General features: G+C 50.4%; 2 protein-coding genes across 8 annotated transcripts in view; one reads left to right on the forward strand and one right to left on the reverse strand.

The window, feature by feature from the left end:
- Positions 1–8,391: 8,391 nt before the first annotated feature.
- On the forward strand, positions 8,392–11,286 carry ORM1 (orosomucoid 1; the record flags this gene model as incomplete). The annotated part of the gene is given in 5 exon segments (NM_001290935.1): positions 8,392–8,534; positions 8,778–8,848; positions 9,617–9,724; positions 9,868–9,971; positions 11,117–11,286. Coding segments are annotated over 5 exon segments (492 nt in total), but the record flags the coding sequence as incomplete, so codon positions are not given.
- Positions 11,287–13,438: 2,152 nt separating this feature from the next.
- The window catches only part of AKNA (AT-hook transcription factor), a 59,127-nt gene continuing 49,846 nt past the window's right edge, over positions 13,439–22,719 (reverse strand). For 4 of the 7 annotated variants that reach the window (XM_006061210.4, XM_044940505.2, XM_044940506.2 and 1 more), the window contains exons 18-22: positions 22,453–22,599; positions 20,102–20,197; positions 19,018–19,134; positions 18,570–18,762; positions 13,439–14,611 (exon numbers count right to left, since the gene is read on the reverse strand). In XM_006061210.4, coding sequence (XP_006061272.3) covers positions 14,350–14,611; positions 18,570–18,762; positions 19,018–19,134; positions 20,102–20,197; positions 22,453–22,599 — 815 coding nt within the window. In that variant the 3' untranslated portion in view covers positions 13,439–14,349. The remainder of the gene's footprint in view (positions 14,612–18,569; positions 18,763–19,017; positions 19,135–20,101; positions 20,198–22,452; positions 22,600–22,719) is intronic. The other 3 variants (XM_006061213.4, XM_044940507.2, XM_025282323.3) reach the window with 3 other exon arrangements.

Below are 22,719 nucleotides of genomic sequence, written 5' to 3' on the forward strand. Positions count from 1 at the left end.
TTGAACCCGTGTCCTCTGTGTCCCCTGCACTGGCAGGTGGGTTCTTTACCACCGTACACTTGGGAAGCCCAAGACACCAACTGGGTATCCTACAATTCAGTTCAGTTCTGATACTCTTACGGAACCAAACTTGGGTCTGCTTGCCACATACACAGCAAAGCCAGTCTACTGACACTGCGTTGTGGTGAAGCAAAGTCCAGCATTTATTGCAGGCACCAAGTGAGAGGAATGGGCAACTCATGCTCAAAAGACTAGAGCTCCCCAACAGCGTTCAACAAGGGTTTTAAAAGAAAGTGTTAGGGGAGAGGCTCTTAGGATGCGAGATCAGTTCATGGACCTTCTTCTGATTTGTTGGTGGTGGGGTAACAGGGGGATGTTTCAGAAATCTTGATCATAAACCTTCTGGTTTCAACTAGTCTAGGGTCTACAGGCTTGTGGTCAGCATGTCGTCCCCATCCTCCACCGAGGTACAGGTCTTAGTTTCTGCAGAACAACTCAAAGACAACCATCAGATTGCTATCTACATCCCTTCCGGAGGGACTAGGAGTCCTGCATCTATATTGTCCCACTTACTGACTGCTTAAGCTTGCTCTTTGGAACTCAAGGAAAGGCTTAGAAAGGTGCAAAGACCTTGCAGGGTCCTGCTCAGTTTCTTTCTCCCCTTTTCTTTGATACCCCTCAGTTATGAGGGAAACGGGTTGAACAAGAAAGGAAATAAACGTTTGGATAGATAGATTCATCATAAACTTGGTAAGGACACTTGGATTTAGGGGGACTCAGTTTCAACACTAATCAGGGTGAACATCAGATCCTGCAGGTTAAGGGCTCAGACCCACAAGACTGTCCCCAATGCAATGGCAATCACAAGTCCAGGTTGTCCCCTGTGCGTCCAACTCACCAGCTTTAAATCACAGACTCCCATAACCCCTTCTTTGGGTTTGACCATTTATTAGAACAGCTCAGAGAATTCAGAAGATCATTTACTTACTAGATTACCAGTTTAGCATAAAAGGATACAATTCAGGAATAGTCAGATAACAGTGATGCCCAGGGCAAGGTATGTGGGAAAGAGCACAGGACTTCCATGCCTTCTTTGGATCGGCCACCTACCCAGCACCTCCACATGTCCCAGCTCTGACTTCACTGAAAGCACCCTTACCTGGGCATGGCTGATTAAATCATTGTTTGTCATTAGTGACCAAGACAATCTCCAGCACCAGTTCCCTTCCCAGAGATGAAGGGGTGGAGCTGAAAATTTCAATCCTCTAATCACAAAGTCGGTCCCCATTCTGAGTGTATCCAGGAACCCCCAGCCAAGGGACATCTCATTCGTCTACAAAAAGACAAGTATCACTTTGGAGATCCCAGGAGTTTTTATGACCTGTGTTACCAGAAATGGAGGTAGAGATCAAGTACATGTTTCTTATTACAGTCAGTCCCCTACATACAAATGAGGTCTGTTCAGAGAGTGCCTTTGTAAGTCTGGTATATTCGTAAATCCAACAAAGTGAGCCTAGGTACTCAGCTAACACGATTGGCTGTATAGTACTGTACTGTAGTAGGTTTATATTACTTTTCGCACAAATAATACTTAAAAAAAAAACACAAAAAATAAAACATTTCTAATCTTACAGCACAGTACCTTGAAAAGTACAGTAATACAGTACAACAGCTGGCATACAGGGGCTGGCGTCGAGTGAACAGCCAAGAGTTACTGACTGGAGGGTGAGAAGAGGTGGGAGATGGTAGAGCTGAAGGATCTTAGGAGATGGAGGGCAAGCTGCAACTTCACGCCTGATGCTGATGGAACACACGTTCACAACTTGCAGCTTCGTGTGCAGGGCACTTACTGTGTATCACACTCACTATCTATGGTTTGCTTCAGGAGGCATGCAGGTTAGGCCGGAGCTGAATTGCTCTGGACAAAAGAAAGACCGCGTCCTGCCATTTACTGGCCCTCCCTGTTCACCCTTCGCCCACCCAGGGGGCGACCCTAGCATTTTTGAGCATGAACAAATGAAGGCCTACAGACCACTGTTCTAAATAACTAACCATTATACATCAAAAGCTTTTAAATAAAACTGACTCTTTAAAATTAACATTTGGGAAATTTAATCAATGGATTAAGGCTTGTTCAAAAGTTTGTAAAGCTATAAATCATTCACCATGCTAGCATTCAACCTCGAGCTGCTGATGCCAAGAATCAGATCCATGCCTAATGTGTGTTATATCTACCTATACATGAATTTAAGAGGAACATGAATGATTTCACATTGCAAAATATTTCTTGGCTACCACATGCAACTGTTGCAAATATTGCCTAGTTCTAATTCAGGAGGGCCTCCCCAACCACAGGTTGCAAAAAAAAAAAAAAAGTGGTTTCTCGTTACTATTGGGAAGCAAGGGCTAATGTGGTAAGAAAGTATGGCCTTTATGCAGAGAGGGAGGAATGAGAAAATTAATTTATCTGTCTTTTTCTGTAGTCAGATCCAAGCTCGTACACCCCACACACAGGGAGGTCAAATGGAGACAGAGTCTGGAGCAGAGAAAGCTAATCGAGGAGGTGCCAACACGGAAAATGGAGACTTACACCTGTCTCAAGTCCATCTGGTTAGCTGGCTGGGGCACAGGGTTTTTAGAGGCAGGAAGGGTGAAAAGGAGAGAGGTGTAGGATGCGTGATCAGCTTGTGAATCTTCTTCTGATTGGTTGGTGGGGAGGTAACAGCAACAGTTGTTTCAGAAATCTCCATCATCAGCTTTCTGCTTCCAGCTAGTCTGGTGTCTGCGTGCTCGTGGTCAGGATGTCGTCCCCATCCTCCACCTGGGTACAGGTAGGTCTAGTTTCTGCAAAACAACTTAAAAATAAACATCAAATCGTTATCAACATCCCTTCCGGAGGGACTAGGAGTCCTGTGTCCATGTTGTCCTAATCATTAACTGCTTGAGCCTGCTCTTTGGAACTCAGAGAAGGCCTAGGAGACATAAGCCTTCCTACCACACCCCCCTTTTTTCTATCAACAAGAAATGGAGGGTTTTTATTTTACCTGGGAGGGCCTTGCAGGGTCCTGCTAGGTTTCACTACCTCTAAGTCCACTCAAATCTTCCCTGGACTCGGAAGTGGGTCTGAAGGGATGAAGGCATCAGCCTCCATGACTCTGAGCCCATCACATGCTCCAGCCACACGGACCGTCCTAATCCTGCCGCTATCTCCCGTGCCAGCAGTAGCATCGCCTTCAAAACCTCGGGGTGTTTGGGAAGAGCATCTGGTGTTTCAGGGAGAGAGCAGAAGATGGGAAGACTTGTTCCCCTGGGCTCTGAACATGGTTGGCTGTGACAGAAGGCATTTAGGGTTATGGGTCACCCTGTGCCAGTACCAGGCGGCAGATCCCAAGTGACAGAGGTGCTTGTGTGTTGTTGCATGAACGTGTGTGTGTGTGTGTGTGTGTGTGTGTGTGTGTGCGTGTCCATGTGTGTGATATGTAGGGACCTGGAAAGATCTGGGCTCTAGGTAAGAACCTCACTGGCCCCGGTCTGATGGTAGCAGTGTGCCCACATGGCATTCAGCATGTCCTTACATAGTGTCTTGAAACTGCCCACTTCCATCATCTCACACCTGGACCACTGCAACTGCCCAGCTGCTCTGCCAAGTTCGTTCTCCTGTGCTTGTCCTCCCCGTCCCCTGTTCTTCTCACTGCAGACAGTGGGCTCTCTCTAAAGGGCAAATCTGATACTACCCCTCTGCACACACCTCACTTAAAATCTTTCTGTTTCTCCCCAGTGCCTCAGAGGACACTGCAAACTCCTTGGCCTGGTTTCCATGCTCTGCAGCTTGGGTTCCCACCAGAGCACCACCCCCAGCATCAGCCTCCATCCCTCTGACCCCATCACAGGCTCCAGTCACATAGACTGTCTTGATCCTTCTTGTATCACCCTCTCCCTTACCTGCACTGTTCCCTCCTGAAGTGTTCCAATCGTGTTTGCAAGACTCCAGTTAAAGCAATGCAAGTTCAAGACACTAGCTGAGCTGATAAAAACAGAAAAAGAAGGGAAATTCTAGTTCTGACAAGGATGTGGAGGGAGAGACTCATTTCTGCATTGCCATATCAGTACAGCATTAAAGGTTGTTAAGTGCTTTTTGATTTATCATGGTTTTGCTTTCTCTCTTTTGGGGGAGAAGTTTTTTTTTTTTTTTTTAAATCAACTTAATTAAGGTATACTAGGCATACAATAAGAGCTTCCCCAGTGGCTCTATGGTAAAAGAAACCCCCTGCAAAGCAGGAGTCACTGCAATGCAGGAGTCACTGGAGACATGGGTTTGATCCGTGGGTGGGGAAGATCCCCTGGAGGAGGGCATGGCAACCCACTCCAGCGTTCTTGCCTGGAGAATCGCATAGACAGAGGAACCTGGTGGGCTAGGTCCGTGGGGTTGCAAAGAATCGAACACGACTGAAGCAACTTAGCATGCACAGCATACAATAAAATTCACACGTTTTCAATTTCCAGCTCAAAGAGTTTCACAAATGTACATATCAATACGTGTGTAACCACCACCAGAATGAAAATATAGAACACAGTCATCTACTTCAAAAAGTTCTCTCATGTCCCTGGGCAAATTGCCAAGGCAACCACTGATCTGATTTCTACCATTATCATTAGTTTTGACTGTTCTAGAACTTCATTTAAGTGGAGTCACACTGTCTGTGTGCTGGGTTAGTTCTTTTTTTTTTAATGTTTATTTATTTGACTGCACCGAGTGTTAGCTGCAGCAGCTGGGATCTTAATTACAGCGTGTGGGATTTCGTGTGGCCTGTGAACGCTTAGCTGAGGAATGTAGGATCTAGTTCCCTGACCAGGGATGGAACCCAGGCCCGCTCATCAGGAGCATGGAGTCTTAGCAACTGGACCACCTGGGAAGTCCAGTCCCTAAGCTGTTGAGTCTAGCTCCTTTCTTTTTTTTTGGCGGGGGGATGGCTGCACTGGGTCTTCGCTGCCATTCACGGGCTTTCTCTAATTGCAGTGAGCAGGGGCTACTCTTCCCAGTGGTGTGTGGGCTACTCTTTCCTGTGGTGTGTGGGCTACTCTTCCAGTGGTGTGTGGGCTACTCTTCCCTGTGGTGTGTGGGCTCCTCACTGTTGCAGAGCACAAGCTCTAGAGAGTGAGCTCAGTACTTGTGGCACACGGGCTCACTTGTCCCACTGCGTGTGGGATCTTCCTGGACCAGGGATTGAACCTATGTTCCCTGAATTGGCAGGTGGACTCCGAACCACTGGACCATCAGGGAAGCCTGAGTCCGGTTTCTTTCGTTCAGCATGTTTTTGAAATTCATTTATGTTGTTGTATATATCCACAGTTCATTCTTTTTTTGTTGCTAAGTATTATTCCATTGTATAAAAATAACACAGTTTGTGTTTCCATTTTCCTTTTGACAGATACCTGAATTGTTTGTAGCTTGGGGGCTATTTATTTTTATTTATTGGGGGGAGCTTTTAAATATCACTAAAGTCTTGTATTTTTAAAGACATATGTTTTTCTTTCTCTTGAAAGAAATTTGGATGGTCTCTGATATATCTTCAGAGGAAAAATTACAATCTAAAACGCTATAGGCAACTGCCTATAAAGTTGGAAATAAAGTTGGAAAAAAAAAAAAACAAAATAAAATGCTCTAGGTATAAAGAGAGGACATGTTTATGGAAGTTAGAATCCAGGAAGTGAATGGAAGACTATTTATTTTTATTTATTGGGGGGAGCTTTTAAATATCACTAAAGTCTTGTATTTTTAAAGACATATGTTTTTCTTTCTCTTGAAAGAAATTTGGATGGTCTCTGATATATCTTCAGAGGAAAAATCACAATCTAAAACGCTATAGGCAACTGCCTATAAAGTTGGAAATAAAGTCTCAATAAAGTTGGAAAAAAAAAATAAAATAAAATGCTCTAGGTATAAAGAGAGGACATGTTTATGGAAGTTAGAATCCAGGAAGTGAATGGAAGACTATTCATCCATTCAAACTACAACCGCTGACTACACAGACACAGGAAAAATTATGCAAATATATGAAATGAATAAGAATACAAAATTGTAAGCCTATCATAATAATATTTTTGAAATCTATTTATATAGATAAAGATTTGACTCCATCACATAGAAATGCAAATGAGCAGAGGAATTATTTATTCCATGGTTTATACTGAGTGTCTGCTCCTTGCTGGGCACTGTTCCAGGACTGGGAACATATGGGTGAAAAGAAAGGCAAGCTCCCTGCTCAACCAGCAGGGGGTGGAGAAAACACAGGGACCATTTCCTGTTTCAGATGTTGCTGCTGCTGCTGCTGCTAAGTCGCTTCGGTCGTGTCCGACTCTGTGCGACTCCATAGACAGCAGACCACCAGGCTCCCCCATCCCTGGGATTCTCCAAGCAAGAACACTGGAGTGGGTTGCCATTTCCTTCTCCAATGCATTAAAAGTGAAAGTGAAGTTGCTCAGTCGTGTCCAACTCTTCAGGACCCCCTGGACTGCAGCCTACCAGGCTCCTCCGTCCATGGGATTTTCCAGGCAAGAGTACTGGAGTGGGGTGCCATCGCCTTCTCTGAGAGGCGGTTTAAGTAGTATCAGATAGGCCAAAATATTCATTCATCTCTTGTAACATCCTAGGGAAAAACTCGAGTGAACTTTTTGGCCAACCCAATACATTTGCTTCTCTGGTGGCTCAGATGGTAAAGAATCTGTCTGCAGTGTGGGAGACCTGGGTTTGATCCGTGGGTTGGGAAGATCCCCAGGAAAAGGGAATGGCTACCCACTCCAGTATTCTGGCCTGGAGAATTCTACGGACTGTATAGTCCACAGAGTCGAAAAAAGTCAGATACAACTGAACGACTTTCACTCACTCACTCAATACTGGAAATAGACATTCAACTTAGAGGTCCCTTTCTTTTGGAAATGTCCCTGCCTCCAGGATTGAGTTGGGGCCTCTCTGGATTTTTGTTGTTTCACAGATGTCCCCACACTCATTTGGGATTGATCCCATGTTTGCCCATACCTCCTACCCCTAAATCTCTCCCCCACTCATTCCCATATACACCACACTCTCCTGGGAACTCTCTAAGTTGCCTTCAGCACTTGATTTACAGCAGTTCCTTTAAGAGAGTTGGACTATAAAGGAAGCTGAGCACTGAAGAATTGATGCTTTTGAACTGTGGTGCTGGAGAAGACTCTTGAGAGGCCCTTGGACTGCAAGGAGATCCAACCAGTCCATCCTAAAGGAGATCAGCCCTGGGTGTTCATTAGAAGGACTGATGTTGAAGCTAAAACTCCAATACTTTGGCCACCAAATGCGAAGACTCATTTGAAAAGACCCTGATGCTGGGAAAGATTGAAGGTAGAAGAAGGGGACAACAGAGGATGAGATGGTTAGATGGCATCACTGACTCAATGGACCTGAGTTTGAGTAAACTCCAGGAGTTGGTGATGGACAGGGAGGCCTGGCATGCTGCAGTCCATGGGGTCGCAGAGTCGGACATGACTGAGTGACTGAACTGACTGACTGACCTTTAAGTCTTGGTGCTTAATAGAACAGGAATTCAATGAAAACAGGAGACTTTGTTTACAGGCCCCTCGATCATTATCTAAACACATTAACTAGTACCACTCGGGTCCAAACCTTTGGACCCTGGTAACTCCTCCAGGTTAGGGACCCAAATTAGACCCAGGCTTGCAAGATTTACCTACAGCTGGCTTTGCAGGAAGGACGGAAGGATTTGTGCAAAACATTTCACAAGAGTGCCGGATTGTGTCACAACTGGGTCCTAGGGACCCGCCCACAGCTCCTTTAAAAGTCACTGACGTCTTCCAACCCCCAGCTTGCTTGGCTGCAGGTGTCTCCTGGTCTTAGCATGGCACTGCTTTGGGCTCTCACTGTCCTGAGCCTCCTTCCCCTGCTCGATGCCCAGAGCCCCGAGTGTGCCAACCTGATGACGGTGGCGCCCATTACCAATGCCACCATGGACTTGGTAAGTGCCTGACTCCCTGAGCACCATGGGCAGCTGCTTCCCTCCCTGGGCTTTCCTTTGCCCTCCTGATACCTCCCTTTTCTCTCCTGGGGCCTGGGCTGAAATTTTGATGAGCCTCCAGAGACATTTCTCGGCCTCTAAACTCAGATGTCTACTTGCAAGATCCCTCAGCAGGGAACAACTCTGTCCTAGGTGGGGAGCGGCTGCCCAGGGGCTGGGGGGGCATTTGGAGAGATACCTGGTTCCCTGAGTGAGCTCTTGTATGATCACTCCTCATCCGGGGCCCCAGTCTCCTTGTTTGCAAAAACGGGACAGAGATCTGCTGTCTCATCCCAGCTAACTATCAAGGATTTGGCTCCATCACCAATTCCTGGCTTCTCCCCAGCTCTCTGGCAAGTGGTTTTATATCGGCTCCGCTTTCCGAAACCCCGAGTACAATGAGTCGGCTAGAGCAATCCAGGCGGCTTTCTTTTACTTTGAGCCCAGGCACGCGGAGGACAAGCTGATCGCCAGAGAGTACCAGACCATGTGAGAGCCCACACCACCAGCCCCAGCTTCTGGCTTTCACTCCCAGCTGCAGAAAATCCTTAAGCGAGTCCAACTTTCCTCCTGGCCTCAGCCTCAGCCTTCCCATTGATGGAATTGCGGTGGGGGGGGGGGGGGGGGTGGATACTGACTCTAATTATCATCTGACTCGTTGACTGCGATGAGCGATCGAGCACTTCTCTTTGACCGCTTTCTGTTTTTCTCCCTGCTTCTATCCGGCTGTAGTGCAGACAAGTGCGTCTACAACTGCAGCTTCATAAAAATCTATCGTCAGAATGGAACCTTGTCTACAATTGGTGAGAGCCAGCCTTCAGGTGGAGGGCTGCTGTATGGAGAGGGGAGATGGTGGGTTGTCCAGCCTCAAGGAGGGGGCCCGGAGGACTTCTTATATCTCTGCGGTCCTTGCACCTGCACACAGCAAATAATCAGTAATAACTGCCAGCATTTTCAAGTTCTTGCTGTGTGCCAGGCACTGTTCGAAGTGCTTTACATTTAATCCCCTTCATACTCACTAACAACCCTAGGAGGACATTATAGTGATCAGATGGGGAAACAGAGAAACTGAGATGTCAAGGAGTTTCCCCAAGGTCACACAGCTTATAATTAGAACTAGGATCTAAACCCCAGGCTGGCTCCAGTCCTACGTCTCAGTCAGTTACTCCGTATCTTCTGCGAGCTAAAGGTGGGAGCCTGTATGGGGCAGGCAGTGGCTTCACCCACGTCCCACTAACACTGCAAAGAGGGCGCCCACTAGGAGCTGGTGAAATTGAACAGATGTCACTTTGCAGCCCCGAGGCTCCTGTCTGAGTCTGGTTTCCTCATCTGTAAAATGGGGAGATAAAGGCCTTGACAACCACGGTCCACATGAGGCTCCTGAGATTGTACACATGGAGGGCACTCGGTGCAGAGCCTGGCACATGGCAGGAGCGCGGGACCAGTGGCCCCAGGGAACCCCTGGCCTTCCTGGACTGGCTGTGTGGCCTTGGGCACATCCCTGTTCCTAGCCCATGAGATGGGGAACTGTGTGGTTTCCCGTGGTCTCACCAGAGTCTTCTCTTTTTCAGAGTCGGACAGAGAACACTTTGCTGACCTGCTGCTCAGCAAGCACTTCAGGACCTTCATGCTTGCTGCCTCCTGGAATGGCACAAAGAATGTGGGGGTGTCCTTCTATGGTAGATGTCCCAAACCCCCACTCCACCCAAGCCTCACCCCAGGACCACCACTCCCCGGGCTAGGTTCCCCAGAACCCCAGCCCTCCCTGGCCTCCCACTTAGGCCTCCCACATCCCCACCTGTCCCCTTGGTCCATCTTGTAGCTGACAAGCCGGAGGTGACCCAGGAGCAGAAGAAAGAGTTCTTAGATGTCATCAAGTGCATAGGCATCCAGGAATCAGAAATCACATACACCGACGAGAAGAAGGTGAGTGCAAGGAGGATGGGGTGGTGCTCACCCTGAGGGTGGCCCCACCTTGGGCAGCCTCAGAGGCCTAGAGAGGGGAGCTGTCCGTCAAGGCTTCACAGCGAGACAGGACCTCCTGATCAAGCACCGGCTTCCCTGAAGGACCCCCGGGGGATGGATGAGTGTCCAGGAGGGAAGAGTCACTGGGAAATCAGAGAGGATGCCTGGAGCACGTGGGGGGATTGGAAAACCTAACAGGGGAGGGAAGAGCAGAGCCAAGTTGCAGCAAACGGAGAAGAGAATTCCTTGTATGTACAGGGAATGATCATTTACAGCTGCTGCCTGCCACGCCCCAGGCCTCTAATGCCTGTGTGACGGGCAATAGGTCTCATGGTTTTGGAGTCACCCCAACCGCAAGTCTAGGACTGCTGTCCCGATTTTTGCTATAACAGAATTTTCTGTGTCCTCTTAATGCTTTCCTTTAAATCTGTGTTAAATGAAAGGCTTTACTTGGTCTTGTCCTGTGCACTATCTGAAGTCACAGAGCTGATGAGCTGGCTACCCTTTCTTGATATACGTGGAATACTATCACGATTATTAAAATCAAAACATCTCCATCTGCCTGCCACTGAAGGTCATTTCCCATGACCACTAGCGGCACAAATCACCGCCCCCCATTTTCGGGAACCTCAGAAAAGAGCTTATGAACACAGGCACGGGAGTTGGTCCTGCGGCCAGCAGCCTACCTCCCCCATCGCGCTGGCTCGGGGGACAGGCCCCAGGCTGCCCTGACCCTCCCCCTCATCATCTTCAAAACGGTGCGAGGAATCCAGGAGATAACAGAAGGGCAGACAGGGCGTGAGTGCTCAGACACGCCAGTTGTTGAGGGTTTGAGCCTCTGTTTCAGTGCTGAATAAGCTGAGATATGGAGAGAGAAAATAACCTGCCCATGGTCACCCAGCCGGAGCCCTGCGTGGGCTGGTGCCACAGTCCAGAGCTCATTCCCCTCCGAAGACCCAGAGTCTCTTTCTGGCCGGCCCCTCCCCTCACCCCCGCTCCGTGCCCGCTGCCAGGCCTGGCCCGTTGGTCTCCTGAGCTCAGCCGGCCCTGCCTCCTGCCCAGCCCAGCCCACCCCTCCCTGGCCATGTGCTGTCTTCTCCCGCTAGGATGCGTGTGGGCCGCTGGAGAAGCAGCACGAGGAGGAAAGGAAGAAGGAGACAGAAGCGTCCTAGTACTGGGCCAGGATCCTGGGGGCTACGAGGGCCCACCCACAGCCCCCTGCTCACCCTTTGTAACTCAGTTCCCTTGGTTGCATCAATAAAGTTTGTTTTGGTGCAGTCAGGTTGTCCTTTGAGCGTTCATTCATTCATTCATGTGCCCGCCTGAGTCAACTGAGGTCAGCCCTGGCTGATCAGCTGCCCTGAGTGGATCCCTGGATGGAAAAGCCCTTGCTGTAGTCCCCAGCACATGTACCAGAATGGACAGCCATATGCACTGAGTGCCCAGTGCTGGGAGTGCTGGGAGCCCAGCACAGGGAAGGTTCCTTCTAGTGGGGAAGTCTGGGAAGGCTACCTGGAAGGGGCGCCTGAACCACTCTAGAAAGATTAGAGCTTGATAGCACCTGCTGTTCCCACTGAAGCCAAAGATCTGTTTAAGGAATATCGAGGTAGAGGACCGTGAGCAGGAGGTCAGGCAGAGAGAGGGTGGTGAAGACTCAGGAGTGTGGTGCCAAGCACCAGGGTCCTCACTTTATTAATAGATGTCACCCTGGCCATCTGAGGAGGTGAGTTGGGAGGGGCAAAGCAGGAGGCAGGGAGACCGGCTCGGAGTCTTCCGTGAGCATCCTGGAAGAGGCAGGTGCCGGGGGCAGGGCAGGGGCCGGATGGAGGCTCAGGGGACTCGGGGCCAGGCCAGAGGGGCTGTGTGTCTCCTTGAGGTGTCCCCAGAGTGCCCGCCTGTCACCCAGAAGGAAGAAAGGACACCTAAGGGTAAGGAGGGTCTCTCAAATCCAGACAACTTACATATGTGATCGGAGCTCTCGTCATGGAGCCATGTCCAAGGCAGACCCACTCAGAGGTGCAAAGAGGACTGAGAGTCTGAAGCCAGGAGTTGAGCAAGGAAGGCTCGTGTCTGGGACTTCCCTGGTGGTCCAGCGGCTAAGAATCCATGCTCCCAATGCAGGGGGCCTGGGCTCAATCCCTGGTCAGGGAACAGATCCCATATGCGGCAACAAAGGTCCCACGTGCAAACTAAGGCCCCAGTGCAGCCAAATAAATAAATAAATAGATAAACATTAAAAAATAAAAAAGAAGGCTGTCCTCCTTCCAGACCCAAGCGTTCTGCGATATATGGTCACAGGAGAAAAGCAGCATGATGCACGTGGCAGAGAAGTTGGACTGAATAATTCAAGTATTCTGTGTACACAGGTCCTAAGCCATCTGGAGAGAGAGGACCATAACCCTCGCTCTTGAAACCCAGTCCTGTGGCTCACACACCTGCATCCTCCAAAGAGCCACACCCCCAAGACTCCAGCATCCTTTGTCCAAAGCTGCAGCCATGCTGTGCCCGGGGCAGTGAGGCTGGAGACACTGCCCTGGGTCCCTACCTTGGGCTCTGCCTTCCCATCCACGTCCCATGAGGGTGTGGGCCTGGAGGCTCAGAACCTACAAGATATCCTTCATCTCAGCAAGATGCCATTGTCAACTCTCCTGAGAAGGATCAGCTGAAAAATGAAATCGAAATGGGGTCCAGAGAAGCAAGTGAGATGAGAGGTGGGAAAGACTGAAGAAAAGGCCAAGGGAAGAGGAAGCAGGAGTCAGGGAGAAAATGTCATGGAGGTTTAGGGAGAATAAAACAGTTACAAAGAACACAGACTTTGGAGTCAGACCATCGCAAGTTCCGGTAGACAGAACCTCGGTCTCCTCATCAATAAAATGGGGGCACACTTAGCTCAAGGATTGGCATCTAGGAGACGCTCAGTCAATAGTAGCTGTTGTTTGGTGTCAAAAGGAGCACTGGAAAGAGAGTCCAGGCGCGTGCTCACCCAGACACCAATTTGCTCACAATGTCTCACAAGAGAGGCTTGGCCAGACGGCCTCTCCTCGCAGCCCCGTCCAGCAGAAAGCTTCACGGTTCTGAGTGGGTAAAGTTGGAGAAACAGATGGCACCAAGAGGCAGGCAGGTCAAGTCTGGAAATGCGCGCCCAACCTGCCCTCCGGGGGAGGGCTCCGCTCAGTGCTGAGTCTTTTGTACCCTAACGTGACCTTAAAAACCATAAGTGGATGACATACACCAGAGATGTGGGTGGGTTTGCGAATGTTTGGGGTGTTCTTTGACCTCCATTTCTTAAGATTACTATGTAGGACTTCCATCGCGAGCCAGTGTTAGGACTCCATGCTGCCACTACAGGGCACGCAGGTTCAGTCCCTGGTCAGGGAACTAAGATCCCACGTGCCACGTGGCATGGCCAAAAAATACAAATAAAGAAATTTTAAAGATCAATATTCACTCTTATTTATTTGCTCTCATAACGAAAATAGACTTTTTTTTAATGCCCCAAATATACAAATATCAGTGATGCACACACATTCCAGAAAAGCTGAGGTCTGAGCTGCTACACGGTTGGGGAGCAGATGGCCTGGCCTCAGGGGCACACACCAGGAGCTGGCAGGAAGCTGGCCACTGGCCCAGTTCCACAGGGGTCCGAGGGGAGAGCCAGGGGTCTCAGCATGAGGTACTGAGGCGGGACCGTGGTAGACAACTTTCCGGGGCCCCCAGTGGGGTGTCTCCATCGCAGCAAGCCCGTGGGAAAGGCTTCTTGATCATGGGGAAGCTGGGTGCTTCTAAGATATTCCAATGGCCTCAAAGTACCCCACAGACCGACCACCAGTCACCAGAAGGAAAGTCCCCAGCCACGTCCTTCCCAGAGACGCCTACTCTGGAGTGGCTGGTCACAGGTGGGGGACAAGTTTTCACCAGAGACCCTGGCCCCATCCCCTCTTATCTGGCCTCCTAAGAAGGATTCAAGGCCAGAAAAATGCCTCAGTTAAAGAAAAAAAAAAAAAAACAACAACCTGTCCATCATATATAAAATACATATTATTAGCTGGAGATGGACGCGTGCAGGCCAGGGGCCTCCCAGAGATGGCGTCTGGGCAGAGGGTGGCCTCAGTCCCAGCCTCAACCTCCTTCAGGGCTAGGAAGTGGCTTCTCTGAGTCACCCACTGCCACTTGTTCCGTTTTGGAGGCACGGAGGCTGAGAAGGCAGGGCCCGGGGCGGAGGGAGCCTTCCTCGTGAGGGTCTGCGGGGCCTCTGGGAGTGGCTCAGCGCCCTCTGGCCTGGGGCGGGGGGCGACTGCCAGCCCCCTGCCCGCCACGCATGCCTGAGCCTCGAGCGCAGTCAGAAGAGGCAGGAGCCCCGCAGGCTGCGGGCCTGGCGCAGCTCGGCCGACAGCGAGCGGCTCATGTGCTGGGTGGTGGAGCGGACGCTCTCGGCAGCCTCGACCGCCCGGCTCAGGGCCTTGTTGAGCTCCTCCAGGTCCTTCAGGTCCAGCTGGACGGAGTGCCGGGGTCCCCGGGCCGGCCGGGAGCAGGCTGTGGGGGGCCACTCGGTGGCTGCTCGGACTGAGGGGGCTGAGGTAGGTGCTGGCGGCGCGTAGTACCTGCAGGGAGAGATGGGTGAGTTTCCCGACCACGGGGACGCCTTGGGGCGCCTCAGGCCCGGCTCGGTCCTTGGCCCCTACATTCTGAGCCTCGGTTTCTTCACCTCCAAAATGGGAAAAATATCCCCCGCCAAGGGATGTGTTGGAGGGATGAAGCCAGAACAATGCTCGAAAGCAGTCAGTGCCATCTATCCATTCATTGAACAAATACGTACTGACCTTATACTAAGTACCGACTGGTGTGCTGGGGCCTGCGGTTACCATGGTGAATGAACAACCCTGCCTGCTGCCTTCCTGGAGCATCTAGTCTGGACGCCTGGTCTCAGGGAGACCAGGACCACCCCAGGTTCTGGAGCAAGCCTCCTTCACCAGAGAGGTAATGCGTGGAGTCCTATTTGTCAGGTGTGGAGTGATAGAGAGGCGTGACAATAATAATTAGGATGCTGCAGGAGTGCGATGGTCTGGCTCCTCTCACCCAGAGCAGGGGGTGGAAGTGCGTCCTTCCCAGCCCGGTCCTGCGGGAATGTGGGGGTGTTGTTTAAAAGTCCTGGGGGAAATGGGCAGAGGAGCCACGAGATGAAGCACAGATTTCCCCACGAAGTGACTCCTGCATTCATCCAAAGATGCCCAAGTTTAGGGTTCAAGGAAACTACTGCTGGGCAAGAAGCAGTGGCATCTGTGACGTGGAATACAGTGTGTCGAGGGGGACAGACTGAAAGATGGGGACAAAGAAGTGTTTTGCCTAAATGGAGCAGGAATGAGTTTAGGAAGACTTGGCTGGAGACATTCGCTGGTGTGTTGCTTGGCATGCGGTAAACTCCAGTCTTACTGCTGATCCTTCACTTTCTAATTTGCATTATTGCACAGTGTGCTATGCTAGGATCTGAACAGATGTCTCTCCAAACAAGATAAACAGATGGCCAACAAGCACATGAAAAGATGCTCAATATCATTAGCCATCAGGGAAATGCAAATCAAAACTACATGAGATGCCACTTCACACACTCCCCACCCACTGGGTTGGCTAAAAACAAAGACAGATAGCAGTGAGTTTTGTGAGAGGATGTGAGAGACTGGAACCCTCATACACTGCTGGTGGGAATGTGAAACGGTGCCACTAGTTTGGAAGGCAGTTTGACTGTTGCTCAAACAGTTAAACACAGTGCCTAGCCCAGGACTGGAATCTTCATCCTGGGTACCCACAGGCCAGCCTCTGAGATAAGTGCTTTACTAGCACTACCTCATTTATTTCGTAGGTACTTTTATGCTTATTTTACAGATGAGTGAAGTGATGCTCAGAGAAGCTAAGGGATGCAGAAGGCTGCCTCGAATCCTGGTCATTCCTCTTGGCCACCCGCATGACCATGAACAAGCTACATCACTTTCAAGGGCTCCATTTCCCCCAGAAAACAGCCACACTTAGCTACCTCCCAGGGTAGAGCCAATAGGAAAACACAGGTAAAAAGCTCTGTATGTCTGCTGCTGCTAAGTCGCTTCAGTCGTGTCCGACTCTGTGCGACCCCATAGACGGCAGCCCACCAGGCTCCCCCGTCCCTGGGATTCTCCAGGCAAGAACACTGGAGTGGGTTGCCATTTCCTTCTCCAATGCATGAAAGTGAAAAGTGAAAGGGAAGTCTCTCAGTCGTGTCCAACTCTTCGCGACCCCATGGACTGCAGCCCACCAGGCTCCTCCGTCCATGGGATTTTCCAGGCAAGAGTACTGGAGTGGGGTGCCATTGCCTTGCTGCTGCTGCTGCTGCTAAGTCGCTTCAGTCGTGTCCGACTCTGTGCGACCCCATAGACAGAAGCCCACCAGGCTCCCCCGTCCCTGGGATTCTCCAGGCAAGAACACTGGAGTGGGTTGCCATTTCCTTCTCCAATGCATGAAAGTGAAAGGTGAAAGGGAAGTTGCTCAATCGTGTCCAACTCTTCGAGACCCCATGGACTGCAGCCCACCAGGCTCCGCCAATCCATGGGATTTTCCAGGCAAGAGCACTGGAGTGGGGTGCCATTGCCTCTTGGTGCCCTATAAATAACAGCTACTGAGGATTCTCCCAGAATCAGGGGGCTGGGGCAGTACTCGATTTAAACCCACAGCTAATTAGCTCCCAGTAGATCCTGATACATATCATCTGAACCGAATGAATGAATGGGCTTCTTGAACCCAGTTCTCTCCTTTAGGGACAGACGAGCTAGTGTAACTACTGGATTCCCACACACCCCTGCCTTCTGATAATTTGATGACCAGACTGACCTGAAAGTTACCCCGAATTCCCCATAGGGCAGATGCTACAGAACAGAACAACAACAACCAGAAAACCCCACTAAACCGAAAAATTTGCTAGAAACTAGAAAGCCGGACTAGAAAGCCTCTAGTTCAGAGGTTATAAGGCGGCTGGCCAGCAGGTGGCAGCACAGGCCCACTCAGCTTTCTAAGGCTTTCCCGGCCGCAACCCCTGAGCATATTCAGTCCTGCTTGACTGGCCGCTGGAGAAATGTAGTGTCATCAGTCCCAATTTAAGTAGTATTAGAAGCACTATGGCGACTGGCCGCCCTGACCCACTTATTTTAAAGTGAAGGAAACCGGTATAGAACTAGCTGACAACAGTCTGCAGAAGAAGACAAATCTCCTAATTCCAGGGTCTGGGCTTTTATTCCCTGCACAATCCTATCCTGTTGAAAGCACCTTCCCTCATTTCTCTCCTTACTGACAACAATACTGAACGGTGGCAGCATCCACGGCGATGGCACAGCTGCCATTTATTCAGCAAAGAGCATGTGCCAGCATGCACTACAAACCCCACAAACATCTCATGCCACCTGCCTCATCTAATCCTCACACCAACTGTATGCGACCGAGACCTGACCCCATTTAACAGAGAGGGAAACAGGCTCAGAGAGGAAGTAGCTTTACCAAGGCCACAGCAATCATAAAGGGCAGACAGGATTCCAGTGCAGCTCTGATTCTAAAACCTAAGCCTTTTTCACTTCGACTCCTGTGTCTTCTGTCTTAACCGATGTTACATCCGAATGTAACATGTAAACAGCGATTGCTCATCCTACCATGGACCAGACTGGTGTGCCTCTGAACTGGCAAGACCACTGGGAGCAAGGAAAGTCTGAGAAACTGTCTCAGCCAGGAGGAGCCTGGGAGATGTGATAACTAAATGTATGTGGTTCCTTGGGGCGGCAGATCCTGGAACAGAAAAAGGACTTCAGGAAAAAACTGCAGAAGCCGAAGTAAACTGTGGACTATAGTTAATACCCATGTATTAATAATGGTTCACTAACTGCACACGGACCATGTCAAGGTGTGCGTGTGTGTTAGCTGCCCCGTTGTATCCAACTCTTTGCGACCCCATGGACTGTAGCCCACCTGGCTCCTCTGTCCATGGAATTTTCCAGGCAAGAATACTGGAGTGGGTTGCCATTTCCTTCTCCAGGGGATCTTCCTAATCCGGGGATTGAGCCAAGTCTCTTGCATCTCCTGCACTGGCAGGCAGATTCTTTACCACTGTGCTACTTGGGAAGGTTACCATATCAAGGTAAGATGGTAGTATTAGAGGAGACTGTGTTTGGGGTGTATATGAGAACTCTCTGTCTTATCTGTTCCTTTTCTCTATAAATCTAAAACTGTTCTAAAAATAAAGTCTATTTTTTTTTTAAGTGAGGGCATTAGTTGCTTGCTAAGAAGACTCACAAGGAAATGGGAAATGATTAGGGTTCTAAGTCCCCATGAGGGCAAGGCCCTCTGCACCAGGCTCCTTCACTGTTGGGTCCCCAGGGTCAAGCAGTCTCCCTGGTACCCAGGGAGCATTCAAGGTTTGTTGAGTGACTATACAAGTGTTGGGGAGAAACACAGGAGTACTCAGTGCTGAGTTCTCAGCTACCCAGCTCAGGGCTGAATGCTATTAAGCGATTCAAACAGGCAAGGAGGGCTGGAAGGGAAGGTTCTTACACAGTGGCTGATGGATAAGGCAGGACGGGAACCGAGGAGATGTAGGCAAAGGCAGGAGGGGCTGGTGCCGAGGGTGCAACAGCCAGATACCACAGTCCAGGAGGTGGCCGGGGTGGCGACCCTGCCTGCTTGCTCCTCTGCTTGGGGCTGGACATTGAAGGTGCATTTCTGCTGGTGGCGGCCTTTTCTGGCGCTGTCAGGGAGGGACAGTAGAGACACAGTCTCACAACCTGGGAAGATCTGGCAGAGAACAGAAGGCCCCCAGCCCCGCCAACCCCACTGGAGCGGGGGCTGGCCATGCAGGGAGTGCCTCGCTTTGGGAAGCCAGCTCGCATCCAGTTTGCTCCACCCCAGATTGGGTGAGCTGCCACCCTGGGTAAACCCCCTCCCAGGGCCCCAAACCCAAATCCAGGGGAGCAGCGGGAAAGAGACAGAGCATCAGTCCTACCAGAGGTGGCTGAGTCTGGGCCATCCCCCTCAGAGGGGGACCCAACTTGACTACACAGGGGACATCGCAAGGTCTCACTGCGAGACGGTCCCAGGGGGCCCCTGCTGACAGCACCACCTGGAAGAGGAGGCAGGGAGGTCAGCAGAGGGTGATGTCTGAGCCACCAGGCCCCGCCGCAGGCCTCCCGCGGCACTGAGCTCCTCTCAGGGACCACTGCAGAGGAGACAGGCTGCCTCCACTGGGCAACAGTGCTGATGGGTTACCATGGCAGGGAGAGGCACCTCATGAGCCAGGCCCTCTGCTCAGAGTCTTCATTTATTGATTGACTGAATCCAACAAGCCACTGAACTAGCTGGCTCTACCACTTGTGAGCTGTGTGTGCTTCGGCAAGTCACTTGACCTCTCTGAGCTCATGGGAATGGTAATAAAATGGACAAAACCTACTTCCTAGGGTTGTGAGGATAATGCTTGTAAAAGCCTTATCATGTTGCTAAGTAAGGGCTTAATAAACGACAGCACCATCAGTATCATCACCATTGCTTGAAAGAGCCTCAGAGACCATCTCCAAACCTTTCATTATAGATGTGGAGCCCAAGGCTCAGAGAAGTTAAGGAACTTGTCTGATGTCACACAGCATGTCAGTGGCAGAACCAGGACTAGAACTTGGTGTCCATGTTCTCAGGCCACTGCTCCCCCCACTACTCTTCCCCTAAACCCTTGGGTTTGGGGGAGAGGGTGGGGAGGGCAGAAGGTAGACAGAGGGGAGACAAGATAATCATCGCTGCCAGCCTGCCTGCTGCTCACACCCCTCCCCGCATCAGGAACTTCTGAAATCATGTTCATGGTTTCTCCACGTCAAGGGGAAGGAGAGTGGCTTCAGGCAAAGCACCTGGAGAAATAGGTGTGAGGGCAGAGCACTCTGGGAAAGCTGAGAAGTCCAGAAAAGTCCTGCTCCCGTCTGCACCTTGACCTGCCTGGGCTCAGGGCAGCCTATGTCCGGCCCAACCGCACCTCTGCCCCCCAGCCAAGAGCAAGAAGCTGCAGCCTTACGGCCCTGGCTGCTTCTCTAGGTACCACCCCCTACCTGGATCCTCCATCCTAGGGGGTTGGCAGTGGGGACAGGAGACCGGGACACTGCTTCTTGGGACAGTCTTGGGGGTCAGAACATAGTACTCCTGGCCTGGGGAAGAAACCAGAACAGTATCAGCTGTGCGTGGATGCAGAACTGGAGATGATTTAGAATACAAATCTCTCTTCTTCCTCCAGATGGTTTAACAGTCTCCCTCTCAATCTTTTTTTCATAAGTGTGCATGTACGTATACATATATAGATAAAACACGTTTATCTGTCCATTTATTGTAAGCCCTTTCCAGACTCCTGTTTCATCTCAGATCCTATTGGAACCAACTGCCTAGTTCTTGACATATGGAAAAAAATCAACAAACCCAGGCTCAGTCAGGACTGGAAAGCAGGCAGAAAGACAGGATAAGCAATGACAAAGCATGATGGTACTCCCCAGACCCCAGCTTGCTCGTTAGGATTAGAATGGCTTGGGCATGGAGTCAGTGGTGTTTTCTCTGTGCTTCAAGTGGCTGGGAAATGGGGAGAGTCATACTGTGGGTTTCACAGGCTTGTTGGGAGGACTGAGGGGGGCTGTATCCGTGTATTCTGCCCTGCATTCCGCAGATGTCAGGTCCTTAAGGTTATCAAAAAATCGGACAGACTCTTGGGTCTGCACTCAGCTATACTATTCCCTGCCTTATCCATCCCTGAATCTCACATAAGACCTTTGGGATGATGCCTGATTATTTTTTTCTCTCTCCTCTGCCATGCAGGGTCTTCACTTTATACTCCGTGTGTGTTGCACTGGGGACCCTGGACACGCTGTTGTTTTGACTTCTAAACCTCAGTGTCTTTTTGCTCCGTTGGGAGATGTGTATCTCATTTCCTGCTTTGTCTGCATCACTTAGCCTTCGGGATCTGAGGTTAACCGCCCTCCTTCCCAGAGATACATGGGTGAGAGCCAAGTCTGTAATTTACTTACTGCAATTTACATGCTTACTATAATTGCTTATTTGTTACTGCCTTCTCTGCTGTGCAGTCAGATTCATGAAAGTAGGAACCACATCCATATTTAATATTTGACCTGTGGGCATGCTTTGTCATGTCCGACTCTTTGTGACCCTAAGGACTGTAGCCCCTCAGGCTCCTCTGTCTATGGGATTTTTCAGCCAAGAACACTGGAATGGATTGCCATTTCCTACTCCAGGGGAATAGGTCCCATCATTTCATGGCAAATAGATGGGGAAACAGTGGAAACAGTGACAGACTTTATTTTGGGGGGCTCCAAAATCACTGCAGATGGGGACTGCAGCCATGAAATTAAAAGATGCTTGCTCCTTGGAAGGAAAGTTATGACCAACCTAGACAGCATATTAAAAAGCAGAGACATTACTTTGCAACAAAGATCCATTTAGTCAAAGCTGTGGTTTTTCCAGTGGTCATGTATGGATGTGAAAGTTGGACTATAAAGAAAGCTGAGCGCCGAAGAATTGATGTTTTTGAATTGTGGTGTTGGAAAAGACTCTTGAGAGTCCCTTAGACAGCAAGGAGATCCAACCAGTCCATCCTAAAGGAAATCAGTCCTGAATATTCACTGGAAGGACTGATGCTGAAGCTGAAACTCCAATACTTTGGCCACCTGATGCGAAGAACTGACTCATTTGAAAAGATCCTGATGCTGGGAAAGATTGAAGGCAGGAGAAGGGGACAACAGAGGATGAGATGGTTGGATGCCATCACAGACTCCATGGACATGAGTTTGAGTAAACTCTGGAAGTTGGTGATGGACGGGGAGGCCTGGTGTGCTGCAGTCCATGGGGTCACAAAGAGTCGGACACGACTGAGCGACTGAAGTAACTGAACTGAACTCCAGGGGATCTTCCCAACCCAGGGATCAAACCCACATCTCCCATGTCTCCTGAACTGGCAGGCAGATTCTTGACCACTGAGCCACCTGGGAAGCTAGGTTATATTTAACGTAATGCACTTTGAAATCCTACTATGTGTCACCACACGCTATGTGCTGGGTGCCCCCTGGGGAATCACAACCTTAATGGAAGGCCAGGAGGAAGTGATTCTGTGTTCACTGTTATACCCAGGTCCCGCAAGCAGGAAGCTCTTCATAACCCGCTTCATGACTGACCAGCTGAGTGGACTTTCTCTGAACCCAGCACAGGCCCCGACAAAGCGGAGGTCTCAGAAACTGTTTGCTGAGTGAATCCATGGACAAACACACCCAGATTCACAGAGACAATGCTCCCTGATGTTTTTGTATCACAGAACTCAGAAAAAGACAATATTTCAATGGCCCACTGGCTACATGGAAGCGACCACCTGGGGACTGTGCACCTCCAGCGCCCCCTCCTGGCTCACCTGTGTATTGGCCTCGGAAGGTGACCCTGTTGGGCCGTCCGGTGCTACTCACTCCTTTTGTTCCATCCCGAGCGGCCTGCGGACTGTTCTCGGTGGTCCTGCCCCTCTCAGAGAACAACCTGGGGGAGGCTGGCTCAGATTCGGAACCTGGGGTGGAAAGAGGGGCATCAGAGGGGGAGGGGATGGGGGACACGTAGCTAAGGGATTGGGCAGATCACGAGTCCAGGCTCTGGGATTTTAAGCCTACAGCCCCCCTTCCCCCGGCCC

This window comes from Bubalus bubalis, chromosome 3 (genome assembly GCF_019923935.1).
Source record: "Bubalus bubalis isolate 160015118507 breed Murrah chromosome 3, NDDB_SH_1, whole genome shotgun sequence".
NCBI classification, from domain to species: domain Eukaryota; kingdom Metazoa; phylum Chordata; class Mammalia; order Artiodactyla; family Bovidae; genus Bubalus; species Bubalus bubalis.